The 14,800-nt window shown below is 31.0% G+C and overlaps 1 protein-coding gene across 1 annotated transcript; it reads left to right on the top strand.

Annotated features, from left to right (window-relative positions):
- Positions 1–4,253: 4,253 nt before the first annotated feature.
- On the top strand, positions 4,254–6,659 carry LOC133679493 (protein NUCLEAR FUSION DEFECTIVE 4). The gene has a single exon (XM_062102097.1). It carries the CDS (start codon positions 4,595–4,597, stop codon positions 6,272–6,274), a length of 1,680 nt encoding a protein of 559 aa, XP_061958081.1. The 5' UTR covers positions 4,254–4,594; the 3' UTR covers positions 6,275–6,659.
- The last annotated feature ends 8,141 nt before the right edge of the window (positions 6,660–14,800 follow it).

Below are 14,800 nucleotides of genomic sequence, written 5' to 3'. Positions count from 1 at the left end.
CAGTCAAAATGATGTCATATGAGGGAGATATGATTTTTCAAAGATGACAACTGAATTCTGCCAGCAAATAGGTTTCATGAAGAAACGAGTCCAAATTACATACCAAAGCATCTAAACAGATATCCAATTTTTATTTTAGCAATTTAGCTCCTCTAAGTCAAAGCTTGAAGATTTCATGCAAGACTATTTCTCATTTTTTAGAAAAATAGTTATTGAAGTACTTAAATATAAACTGTCTCCTTAAGGAAGGATTATTTTGTAAAATAGAGACTAGGGTTTCCTAGGATATAAAAAGAATGAGAGAAGAGAAGGGGGATAGCCAGCTAAGAGGAGAAAAACGCCCCCCTCTCTAAGAAACCTGAAATCATGCATTCCTCCTTCTTTTTTGTTAGTTGTTCAACAAACATGCAAGGCTAAACTCTTTTTCTTGGTTGCAAGGACACGGAAACCTTCGGATTTCAAGAATTGTGAGATTTATTTTACCTTTTCTTTTTAGTTTATATGATGAATATGTTTGTTCTTCTATGCTTATTTTTCCTATGATTGTTTATTTTAATTGCTAGAGTGGACTCTAAGTTATTATTGTAGACAATATATTGTTAAGTTTGATATGAAAACTGGAGTTGTGGTATATGAACTTGTGAAGCAACTGAGTTTAATAATTGTGGCGGATCTACGTTATTAATCTTAGGGAGAACATTCAATCAAATCAAACATAGACTACAGACAGTTATGTTTTCTTGATCAATTAACTTATCTAGTTCTTAAGGCTGCCATTGAATTAAATTACTAGTGCGGACATTGTGGTTGTTTGATGGTTAGGGTTAGTTATACGATGGATCCGTTAACTAACCAATGTTAAAAAGAGATAAATATTCAGAATATAAATTGATGTTTTGTTTCCATGATCAGTTTTGATTTCTGTAGGTGAATGTGTGTTTGCAACTAAAGTTTGTTCTCTTGATAATTTTCTGATTTTTTTTTAATTTTGGTTGATAATTTTCAATTTTCTTTTGCTTTAGCCTAGATAATGTCCAAACCCCCCCAAATTGCATATCATCTAGCATAAAAATCTGACTTGAACCTTTCTCGTGAGATAGACTCCTTGCTTGCTCTATACTATCTTGTGTGTTGTGTTTTAAGTTAGGGTAATTAATTTGTGTGACCGCGACATTGCAACAGCTGGATACCCTTATTGCTATCCAAGAATCCCAAAAACTTTTCTCTTTTTATGGCAAAAGCACACTTTGATGAATTCAACTTTATCTAATGGTATTGGAAATTGGAGAAGACTTCTTGTAGATCCTATAGATGTTGATCAAAATTCATACTTTTCACCAACATATAATTAACATAGAATTTTTTATTTTTTCCTATTTAATTATTGAAATCTCCATTCACCATCCGTTGATATGTACCTACAAAATTCTTTAAACCAAATAGCATGGCTTTGTAGCTAAATGTTCATTAGACAATGATGAATGACGTCTCATCCTTATCATTAGATACATGAAAATCTAATGATATCCTGAATTTGTATCCAAAGAACTCAAGTACTCAAAACCAGTGGTGGAGTCAACCAGGGAATCTATCTTTGGCAAGGGAAAGTTATATTTGGGGCATGCCTTATTGAGGTTAGTGAAGTCTGTAAGCATCCACCATTTTTCATTGGGTTTTTTCATCATTAGCATATTAGGAAGTCATTACCATAGTAGTGAAGTCTATAAGCATCCACCATGTTATTTCTTGACTCTAAAATTTTTTAATCTAAAAAATTGGTTAGTTGACAAGAAATATATATTACTCATCCACTTTCTCATGTGTTTTACTTAAGGGTCTATGACGATTTACAAGATACTTCATGACAAGATAAAGACACTAGAATTAATTAATGATATGAAAACTAAAATTAACACAAAAGTTATCTCTAAGCTATAGAAATAATCCGATCAAAACTAGAAACAAGTAGAAAAACCTGAAACTACCTAAATTTGTTTGAACCGAACCAATTGAACTTCTTTTGACTCAAACCTATTTGATTTTTTTATTCCTGATGCAACAATAAAATTTTTCTAGACAATACATATTATTTTTTTTTTATCAAGAAACCTTAATTAACTCAAACCTTGGTGCTAAACATGAAGAAAATTGACAACGAAAACAAAGACTCGAATTCTAGGAAGAAATGAAACAAACACAAGAAAAATAAAGGGATATAACCTGGTTTTAGAGCTTAGCTCTTATAGCAACTGATGCAAACCTCTTGATCACATGATAAAATAACCCCTAACGAAGTTAAAATACAACTTGGAAAGCTCAAAACTAGATTTGATAAAATCTTGCCTTATAGGTAACCCTGTACCCAAGAACCAAAAGCATTAGAATAAACTTGAACCCAGAGATAACCTTGTACCTAAAAACCTGAAATATATGAATGATATTACAAAGTTAGTTAACCTTCAATAAATCAAATGTACGATCTATGTCCCTATAAAGAAAGAATATTTTGCCATAAACAATCAAAAGGAAGAAACTCACATTGATTATCACCAAGCTGCCAAAATTTATAGCTCCTAAAAACATTATATAGTCTCCTCCAAATAACCCTTATGAATCTTTTTTTGGTTGCAAGTCAATGGACCCAAACTAGGAATCAACTAACATGAATCTAATAATGAAATAAACCCCTAAACAATGTTTAATGGGTCGGAAAAAATTCAAATTAAAAAAAATTATTCAACATTAAATAAATAAAATAGGATAACAAAAACAAAGTTTCCATGCTATAATTCTCCATGTAGTTGAAACATTCAAGCTCTCCTGAGTGGTGTTTTGACTGGATTTTTTAGTGTGAGAATTCAACTAGAAAACTTTGTTTTGATTGCTAGAATTTCCTTCCATATACTGTCTCTTCACATCAAGTCCATATTAAAAATCGTTGTAGCCCAAGCCCATGCACAAACTTAGGGACTAAATAAGCCTCATTTAATCTTCCCTTGTTTTCCAAAATTAACCCATTACAGGTCTGGATTGAATGAGCTGAAAATAGCCAAGAAATAATACTTTGTTGATGAATTTGTCAAAATAATAAAATAAACTTTGACCAATTTATAAATATATATTTGAAATCTGATTGATTTAAATTTTTACCACAATATAATTCCATGTGTTTAGTATTTTTTTTTATGAAATTTAAGCTCAATCCAATGTGCGGTTTAAAAAATATATTTAATCTTACAAAATTAGTCAATAAATATTTAAAAATAAATTAAAACCTAACTTGATTTGTTATGATAAGCGAAACATCCATTGCTGACCTCTCTGGCTTTCCCGCTTCATTCTAAAAGGTTCTCCCATGCAATTCAAGAGAAAAGGATGAGAGAGAGGTGGCTTAGAGGTTTTTTTTTTAATTTAATAGAAAAATGGTGATATTTAATATAAAGAATCTTTAGTTATTAATTAAAATATAATAACAATCTAATACATAATTTAAACTTCTTATTTTATTTTTACTGTGTCAACAAAAATATAAAGCGTTACATAACTTTAAAAAATATATTAGTAAACCATAATTTTTTTTTTAAATAACTAAACTAGATAGCAGTAATAATAATAAGAAGATAATGTGGGTAATTTTTTAATAATCATGTGGACTCGACAATTTTTGGATCCGTTGGCCCTATTTGATGTTAGGTGAACTTGATAAAATATCTTGTTTAAAAGATTAAATGCAACGCACCAGTGCTCATTAGCTATGCTTGCTGTACTTGTCAAAATAGAGTTCAAAGATGTGCTGTCTCCTGGTCACTTGTTCCAAGAAAAGAGATATTCTATCTAGCAGCCATCTCTAATTAGTAATTCTACTGTCAAACCAAAGAAACGCCCGGAAGTTAAAACCATATCTTGTTAAACCGACCTCGGTTGATTATGGGCAAATTTTAGTTTGTGAGTCAGATGGATTTACCAAAGCTCACCACTCCTCTCACATTCCTTATCCTCGAGCAAGGAAACACAAGTTATTTTTAGCTCAAGTTTTAAATTTGGATCAGAAAAGTAATTTCTTCTTCGTTTTGGATATATTTTTTTTTTATTAGAAAAGCCCTAGTGTTGAAATGCCAACAAGGACACATGAATATTATCACCATTGAAAGAAAAGAGAGGCAGCAATGTTTACCCAAAAGTTGGGGGCCAATAATGCAGGAAAACCACAAGACCTCTAAAATAGTAATCATTTCCTCCACTAATTCTTTCATAGTTTTGGAGCTCCATATTTCCATAAATTAAGTGCTCAACTTCCGAATCTTTTGTAAGAGAAGGACAAAGAAAGATACAAAATAAATAGTCCCGCAAGATAGCAAAAAAGGGTGAGGAGGCAGAAGAAACGAAACGCCATCCTTCTTCTCTTTTGTTTCTCTTCTTCTCTCCCGGCCCTGTCGTTTAAGAAAGTAAATCAATCTCTTGGTTCTATAATTTTTATTTGAGTGCATGCCATCATCCTACATTTCTTGCAGAATTAACCCATTTGTTTTTAAACCAAGATCAATCATTTGTGTCTTCTTGATCTTGCCAAAAAAACACATTTGAAGAAGGAAAAATGGGTGACGCGTGCAAATTTGCTCTACATGCAGTAGATGGGAGATGGTTCTCTGTTTTTGCCTCCTTTTTGATCATGGCTGGAGCTGGTGCTACATATCTCTTTGGCACCTACTCCAAAGATATTAAATCCACTCTTGGTTATGACCAAACCACTCTTAATCTTCTAGGATTCTTTAAGGATCTCGGTGCTAATGTCGGGGTCCTTTCTGGACTTCTAGCTGAAGTTACACCAACATGGTTTGTGCTTGTGGTTGGTTCTGCCATGAACTTTGCCGGGTACTTCATGATTTGGATGTCTGTGACTCAGAGGATAGCCAAGCCTGCTGTTTGGCAGATGTGTTTGTATATTTGTATAGGTGCCAATTCCCAGAACTTTGCAAACACAGGAGCTCTTGTCACTTGTGTCAAGAACTTCCCTGAAAGTAGAGGGGTGATGCTGGGTATGTTGAAGGGTTTTGTGGGGTTAAGTGGAGCTATCTTTACACAATTTTACTTGGCCATCTATGGAACTGATTCGAAGTCTCTCATTCTTCTCATTGGGTGGCTCCCTGCTGCTCTGTCTGTGATTTTTGCTTACACAGTTCGGGAAAGGAAGCCAGAGAGGCAACCTAATGAGCTCAAGGTGTTTTACCAGTTTCTCATTGTGTCAATTATTCTAGCTTTGTTTCTCATGGCTATGAACATAGTTGAAAAACTTGTTGATTTCTCTAAAGCAGCCTATGCTGGAAGTGCTACTGTAGTTTGTGTTATGCTTTTTATACCTCTCATTATTGCCATCAAAGAGGATTGGATCCAATGGAACCTCAAGCATCAAGAAGGAATGAAACCTGCTACAGAGGCAACCGCTGAGAAGAAACTAGATATTACACCGGAGGTGAAGTCCGAAATCTCAAAAGAGCAAGAGGAGAAGGTTCAAAAATCTTGTCTCCTTACCATATGCAACAAGCCACCGAGAGGTGAAGACTACACAATCTTACAAGCACTTTTGAGCATCGATATGCTTATCTTATTTGCTGCAACATTTTGTGGCCTTGGTGCAAGCTTAACAGCAGTGGACAACTTGGGCCAAATTGGTGAATCGCTAGGATATCCAACTAAAACTATCAAATCCTTTGTTTCACTAGTGAGCATATGGAATTTTTTTGGAAGGGTCTTTGCTGGATTTGTTTCTGAAAGCTTACTAGTGAAGTACAAGATGCCTCGTCCATTGATGATGACATTTGTTCTCCTCTTGGCATGCGTAGGCTACCTCCTCATTGCCTTCCCCTTCCCAGGTTCAGTCTATGTAGCATCAGTGATTACGGGGTTTTCATTCGGTGCACAATTGCCATTGCTATTCGCTATAATCTCTGAGCTCTTTGGACTCAAGTACTACTCTACGTTGTTCAATTGTGGACAATTAGCAAGCCCTCTTGGCTCGTATATACTTAACGTCAAGGTCACTGGGTTGTTATATGACAACGAAGCGGTGAAAGAGCTAGCAAAGAAGGGTCTGGATAGATCAGCGGTAAAGGAATTGGTCTGCATTGGGGTCCAGTGTTTCAGGCTACCATTCATAGTTTTGTCTGCTGTGACATTTTCTGGTGCTCTTATTTCTCTGATTCTGGTGATGAGGACAAGGAAGTTTTACAGCAGTGATATATACAAAAAGTTCAGAGAGATTCATGGAGTGAAATGAGAACATGACACAAATGAAATTGAGGGGAGATGTAAACCTAGCGCCTGACTGGGTATTAAAGGCAACTAGGTAGATGTCTTGACATGCCTTCCGATTGAGTAAATCACCCCTCTACCGCCGTTCGGAGTGGTTTGTCTACGTGGTTAACATTGAGTTTCAACCATTGAAACGTGATTTCAATCGCTTAGCAAAGCATATAATTAAAAAAAACTGATATTTCAACTGTGATTAAGACACATAATTTGATAGAAACAAGAATGATCTCAAGAAGGTTATGTGTAGTTGCCAAATTGATTGTATTAGCTTCTTTTTTTTTCTTTTTTTTTTTTTGTAAATTCTCATGTACATGTTCTCGTAAAAAATGAAATGAAGTTTAGTTTTTTTATTTGCTTTATATATAGAAGTTTAAAATAATGAATGCATGACTTGGGAATATTTTTCTTTTTTCCAAAACTATTGACCTCACAAGACCTTCTAAAAACAGTTTTCTTTTTCCCAAAAGGGTCCAATTCTTTTTTTCAAAAACAAATATAGTATTTATTTACTTAAAACAGCTTAATCCAAATATCTATTTTGAAACATGAAATAGAAGCGACTTTTTATCATTTCTAGATTCTTTGAATAGCAAATTAAATTATAATAATATCCAATAACACATTTCATATATTTTAAAGAGTTATACTAAACATTAAAAAAATAAAATTAAATGGTTGGATCACGATCCAAATGTAAGCTCTACTAATAGTTTATGAATATTTTTAAAATTTTTATTTTTCTTGAAAAAACCAGAGGCAACTAGATAAAGAGTTTAATTGAAAATATATTAAAATAATATTGTTTTATATAATTTTATTATTTTTAATATTAACATATTAAAACCATAAAAATAACTAATTTTCATATTTAAAAAAAAATATAAAAATACAGCTTCAACCATAAAAATAAACAATCATGCACCTTTTCCTATTTCCCTGATGTAAGAAATCATGGTGTGTTCCAGTGTGGTGGTCACCGGTGGATTGGCATCTCATCTCATCATGATTATTATAAGCAGGTAATGATTCTTCACGTCTCTCTCTCTCCCCCACAGAAGCCATCAAGCACGGCGGCATTCCGGCTGCTAACTTGAGGAGGTGATCCATGAAGATTTGTTTATTTTATTTTATTTATATTTTGAATTTAAACCGGAATTTCTATGAAGTATTATTTTTAACATTAATAAAAACGAAGAAGGCCAATTACTCCGGAAGGAAAAACTAAATTAATTAGCTGTAGAGATCATGCCAGCAAATTAGGTCAAAGAATTTGTCTTGACCTTATTGCAATACATTTTATTGAACACGTGTGCCACTCTCGTTCACTCACTAAGTCAACCTCATACTCCTTATTCGATTTAATAACAACAGTACCGATTTTTTTTTTAAAAGCATTGCAGATCATAGCGTTTTCAGATTGCTTATAAATTATAAATTAACTTTTGCGGGGCCGACCTAGAGATGAACCAAATAATACCAAACAATACATGGGAAATAGCAGCACTAAAAAACGACTAGTTTTTCCACGCTCCAACAGACTGAGTATCATTAATTGCTAAGTATTATTCACGTACCATTTTAGTTACCTTAATTGCTAAGTATTATTCACATACCATCTTAGTTATCGACACTGCCGTCACTGAGTATCATTCACATACCACCTTAGTCACCATCATCACGATGCTAAGTTTCATCACATACCCTTAGTTATCATCACCACGATACTAAGTTTTATCACAGAACCTTAGTCACCATCACTATGATTGTAATGTTCTCTATAAATACATGCAATTATTGTTTATCCTATCACAAATATTAAAACTTTTAGAGTTATTTTTTATATTATTGATTAATTAATATGCCATAAAGTTTTTTCAATGCAATATAATGAATTTATGGAATAACTTAAAGTATACAAATCCATTGAGAATTAAGTTAACGACTAAATTAATTCCTATTTATCTTTTCTTCATATTAATTAAAACAATTATCTTAACTTGGACCCGGTAATAGGCCCTCATTCAAGCAAGCTCCTTACTGCCTAAAAACAGGGCATTGATTCTATTTAGGATATCCAATTTCATAGCCTAGAATAGGGCACTAGTTCTTAAACAAAGAACTAATCATCTAGCCTAGAACAGTGCATTGGTTCTTAAACCAAGAACTAGTCATCCAGCCTATAATAAGACAACAATCTCATATCAAATGATAATACAATTGAATAAAAAAATTATAACTATAATGTTTTAACAATTCTAAATAGAATAGAATTAATAAGGTGTCGAGCACCTACCTGCTCCTTTTTCTGATTGAGCCTTTCCTAACCGCAGATGAACCTACGTCAGACACTTCATGACTTTACGATAGTGTAAATTCTTATATCATTGAAATTTAATTCATAAAAGTTCATTACTATGAATTTATTCTCCTTCAACTAATTTTCTCATTACATTTTCTATCCCCATTTTATTACTCATGAGCATTGTTTCATATTTTATTTATAAGTTATAGACCTCAACCTTAGTTTTGAACATAACTTGACTCTTTTAAAAGATAAATCATTAATATACAACTTTATTGAAGGAAAAGAAACCATTTTTACCCTTAACATACCTAAATTTACATGTTATCATACTTAATGAAATTTTTCCAACAATGTTAATTTTGACATCCCTTCGGTTTTTAAGCTATATTTGGAGTTATGTAGCTCCAATTAAATCAAAATTAATTACATTTAAAAGATAACATTCATACCTACAATCTTTATAAAAAATTAACTTCAAATTATATCTCTTTGAGGTTCAAATTAAACAATCACAATAGCATACAAAACCTGTCTTGATTTTTATCGGTTTAGAACTTCACTCAGTTTTGGGATCATATCTAAAGTTATACAACTCCACATTAAGCAAGGTTAGTTTCATTTGAAAGGTAACATCCATACCTATAACGTTCATGAAGAACAACATTTCAAATTCTATTTGTAACCACCCTAAAATAACAAAAGAAAACTAAGAAAAAACCAAAATACATAATTAGGTCAAAATTAGGCAGTAGCCAAAACAATCTCATCTTTTTGAAAAACAGTTTAATCATTTTTTAAATCGATCTAGCCATTTCTCAAAATAGTTAGCCCGTTTTTGGTTCACACGGAACTAATTCTGACAGCTGTTTCAAACAACAATTAACAAAGAATAATATTCAAGACATTCCCAACAGTTAAATTGTATATTATCATAATAAGTATAACATATTCAAATATCATCTTTAACTAACGGTTAAATTACCAGAAAATGAGGTTTAACCTAACTGACTTAAAAATTATAGACCTACGATTTAGGAAAAACAATTTCTATCCGAAGTGTTGTTTCTGATCTCCATTGTTTGAATTTTAGATCACATCTTGATGAACAACATATTCAAATTTCAACCTAATCCAACAGTGGAAGGAGAAAAAAACAGTAGGCGAACGAAATTGTTTAAAAAGATGTTTTCTACAATGGAGATTGATATAGAAAATCTCTCCGGTGAGAATGTATAGGACATTGAGCTGAAAAACATACCTAAAAGACAGTCTAATCCAATGATGGATAACGAAGATATTGCTGTCGAAGTTTCATGTCATTAATGTGTCTTCTCTCTAACTTCTCTCTAAACTCGCTAGACCACCCAAATATCTCTTTTTGATCACTTATTGACTCTTTTTAATCACTCTAAGTTATCCTTTTGGTGAATATTTCATTGAAAAATGAGAAGAAGAAATCAAAGAACCTTAACCCCTTTCTTGTTCTTGCAAGTCCAATGCAAAAGAGAGAGAAAGACTGAAAAAGGTATCTATAGTGTCATCTTATTAATTTCACTTTGACCCTTACTTTTTTTAATCATTTGTACATTAACCCCTAAAATTGCACATTGACCCCTTTTGATCATACATATTCCTTTTATCCCCACAAAAATTTCCTTTATAATAATTTAGTCCTATACTCCCATTTCATTTCATTAATTTCACCATTTTTATCTTGTTTAAGTTTTTTTAAAATTTAATTTAACCCACTTTACTATCGGGTAAATTTCTCATATTTTACTAACTTAGAAAAATTCTAGCCGGGGGTTTACACAACATGATAAATACACATAACAATCATATCAAATATCCTTAGTCACTCTCATTCCATTTGTTATAAGTTATTTTCCTCCTACACATTTGCTAACTTAGACATTAGAAGGTCCCTTATCCTAATAGTGGACTTATATAGCCATAAGTCAGCCCAACATAAAAATAAATTCTTCAAGGTTTATTGCACCAAACATTGAAAGGCCTAGGTTAAATTTAAAGTTTTTCCTATTTAATGAGTTTATGAAAGTGATTTTATTAGTTTCTTTGATAGGATAAGTTATTTACCAATCTCTTAACTTAAGTTGATTTTGAAATAACTAATGGACATGTTAGTTTTAATATTAATACTTGAACTATCCATGTAGAATTTACCAGAAAAATAAAATAAAAGAGTAATTGGGTTCTAAAAACTCTCGTTCAATTAAAGTTTTAAAACATATTCAAATAGTTTTCACAATTAAAAAAACTAATTATCAATCAACTAACTTCACATTTCACAATACCTTTAATCCCAAAATCAACTCATATTCTTTAAAATTGACTTTTCACCTTTTAAAATCTAACAACCATCAAACTCAAAATCAATTAATATCTCCAAATTAACTCCTTTCTCTCTCTCTCTCTCTCTCTCTCTCTATAACCAACATCAATCAACCATGGTACGAGGAAGTGGTTGTGGAGTTTGTCATTGGGCTTATGATTATGGAATAAGACAATAACAACTACATGATTATAACATTCATGCTTGATCTCAATAAGTGTGAATGTAATATTTTGATGATCTTCGAAGAATATTCATTTATCAAGAAATATTTTTTAGGATGGTTTTATAGAATTGTAGGGTAATTATTTCTATATTACATAAGCATTTTCTTGGTTATAATCAAGATTGTCAATTTCATTTTTGTTGGTGTTTTTGTTATTGGAACGATAAATTTTGGTTTCGAAGCATTTCGATGTTTCATTTATGGGTCATGTACTATTACATATAATATATATAATTCAAAATATTAATTCAATAAATATGATTTCAATTCAAACCTAGAGACAAATTAACTTCAAATTATGCAATACAAACACAATATCAAGCATCTAAACATGATTTCAAAATTTAAAACATTCTTAAATGATGAAGACTAAAAAGAACTTAAACTTAAAATAATTCAACACAAATAAAATGCCAAAATATTAAGAAAGTAGAAGGTTTTAATATAAAGAAAACATAAATCAAACATCATCTACATCATTAACATATTGATAAAGATCTTGATCTTGTGGTGTCATGTAGGAAAGGTCATCAATTAAATATTTCAATATATGATCATTTTCACTAAGCTCATCCTCGCCATCAAAATGAATCTTTTCATCTTTTAAAGTCAAGGTAGACAAATGTACTGTAATAATTTATCAACTTAAGTCCTATATATTAAGAACGCTAGATTCTTCACAAATCCACATTCAATAAGTTAATGTTGTCAAAGATAATAAGATCTAAAGCATCCATTCTTTCGTTTAGATTCCTGTAAAGTATAACCATGAAAGAAAATACTAATAATATGAATATAAACCATATATATTAGTGATAAATTTATTTTTTAAAAAATAATTCAAATTTTAATGGATATAGTAATAATCATTTTTTATATTACTATTAATATCATAATATTAATATTCTACATTTATTGAATCCTCAAATTGTAACAAACAAAGACCAAATCCTTTTAATTCTTATACAAATATGTATAAATATTCCATTGTTCCAAATTTGTTATATAATGAATGAAGTGCTTGATAATTGCATATGTGGGCAATCTGTCATTTTATTTGTAACTTGGAGGATATTTTTCTACTTGCAAAATATACCGACCATAAATCAATACTAATCATGAAATATTTCTAGCATAATTCATGCTCAATACCTTTTGTTTTTACCATGCTTATTTTTTAACTCAACCTTCTATTTATCTAATACGATGTTAAATCAATTAGGCATTGGACAATAAATGTTGGCATTTCTTTGTTGTTGTTCATAATCAAAGTTGCAAAACATTGAATGAAATAACTTCTAATGACAATAATGGGGGTTTCTTATTGTACCTTTTATTGTCTTCCAAAATCAAGTATTTAAACTCGAGGGCTATTGAATTTACACATTTCATGGAATAATATAGCACTAATGCAAAATGATACACAAAATTGCTATATGCAGACAAGTCAATGAGTTTTATAAATTCTAAAATTTTGTACTCTATATAACCTATTTTATTTAGAACAGAATGAACGAATTAAACTCGAAACATCTTAACCAAAATCTGGGCTAGAAATATGGAATGACTTGAGTTCCTGAGGGTTATCAAATTTGTTCCACTTTGTTCTATTTTTTGAAATGGTACGAGGTATATTAGCTACTTTGACCGGAACATAACAAAACTAACAAAATAGGCTCAAGCTAATCACCATCCTCTAAAATCCAAACCAATCACCAAACTAACTCTTACCTTTTCTCAGACATCATTAACCTCCACCACACCAAAACCACCATTACAAAATTGGACCAATTATTATCTTTCTTTCAAACATCATCAACCTTCAATGGTACCAAAACTATAACTACAAAACTATACTAGCTATTACTTCCCTCTCAAACCATCAACCTCCACCAATATTAAAACCACCACTACAAACTACAATATCCTTTATTAAAATTAAGCCTTTAAATTTCAACAACAATAAAAGAGACTCCCACGTTAGCTACTATTCTTAAAAAAAAAAACCCATCACCAAACCAATTTCACCTCTTACAAACACCATCAACCTTTACCAGTACCAAAACCATCATTACAAATCACCATTTTGTCCATTAAAATTCACGAGTTTTAATAAAGATGGCTCTTCAATTCCCCCATCAAGCTTTATAACATTTGGAAATAAAAACAAAACCTATTATATTAAAAAAAAATACGAGACAATAAAAAATATCTTGTAACAAATTGACACACCTAAAAGCAGATTTCTCATATGCATATCATCAAATTGGTGGTCAAAAACATCAACCAGACTAAAATCTAAGCTAACTCTTTATTAATATTTGTATATAAAAGGAGAAAGAGAAAAGTGAGAACATAAATTATATGAGAAATAGAAGAGAGGGAATAAAGAGTCAGATTGATGGCAAACCATGTCGATGTTATCACCATTGATATTCATGTCCCTAATATAGGTGGTTGAGTATGTTTGGTTCAGTTTCAATATTTGATAGTGATTGTGGTGGATATAGGCTAGTTGGTTATGGTGACAAGTTCAATTTGAAAAGGGTGGTAGTGGTGAAGGGTCAATTTGATGGAGAAGATCATGGATATAGTGGTTTGGTGGGTGTTGGATTACAAACTAAGTGATTATAATGATGGATTTAGTTTGGAGATATGGTGGTAGTGGAGGGTCAGTTTGGTGGAGATACAAGCTATGATGGTTTGATGGGTGTTGAACTATAAGCTAGGTGGTTGTAATGGTAGGTTGAATTTAGAAAGGATGATGATAATGAATAGTTGATTTGTTACAAAAGATGATGATGATGATAATGAAAAAATAATTTACTAGAGTTCAATTTAGGTTTCAATTGGGTGAAGAAATAAAGATGGACAAAGTAAAAAAGATGGAAAGAACGAGAGAGGAGTGAGTATTAAATGTTTAAATGGTTATTTTAGGTTTCAATTGGGTGGACAAATAGAGATAGACAAAGAGAGCAAGAATGAGAGAAATATGAGGGAGTATTATATGTTTAGATATATAAGAGTATTTTGATATTTTTAATTTTTCAATGATATTAATAATAACAGAGTTAGTTGGGAATGTTATCTATAATTTATGAAAAATGATAATGCAAAATGTGATTGTAATGAACCTATAAGAGGTTTTAGATAGTTTACCCTTTATCTTTCCATTTCTTATCACTTATTTTAGGTTTCATTTTGTAGTTTTTGAAATGACACATGAAAAAAAAAAATTGTTGCTCTTTCTCTTGTCTACATAACCTAAAATTAATAGATAAAAACATTTAAAAATTCAAAGCTTATCAATCATTAAATAAAGGATCCAAATTTTATCTGATAAGCAAACCAAACTTTTAAGCTCGAAATACATTTTATGTCCAAATGACTTAATTTATATTTTTTTGATATAAATAATTCACTCTTTTTTTTTGGTTCACTAATTGTAATATCTTTAATTATTTTTATTTTTCAATCACTCGCTCTTCATTTTTGCATAAAATATATTTAAAGTTGTATTTTATCTTGCTTGATTTGTTTCTAAAATTAATAATGTAGTTTTATGAACTTTTAAGTATTAATTTATATCATTTTTCTTTATTTAGCA

Source organism: Populus nigra, chromosome 19 (assembly GCF_951802175.1).
Source record: "Populus nigra chromosome 19, ddPopNigr1.1, whole genome shotgun sequence".
Lineage (NCBI taxonomy): Eukaryota > Viridiplantae > Streptophyta > Magnoliopsida > Malpighiales > Salicaceae > Populus > Populus nigra.
The sequence above is the reverse complement of the archived record's forward strand: the minus strand, read 5'-3'. Positions and strand labels throughout refer to the sequence as shown.

Excerpts from the sequence above, each read along its gene's own strand:
- LOC133679493 (XM_062102097.1), top strand. The coding sequence starts at position 4,595 with ATGGGTGACGCGTGCAAATTTGCTCTACATGCAGTAGATGGGAGATGG.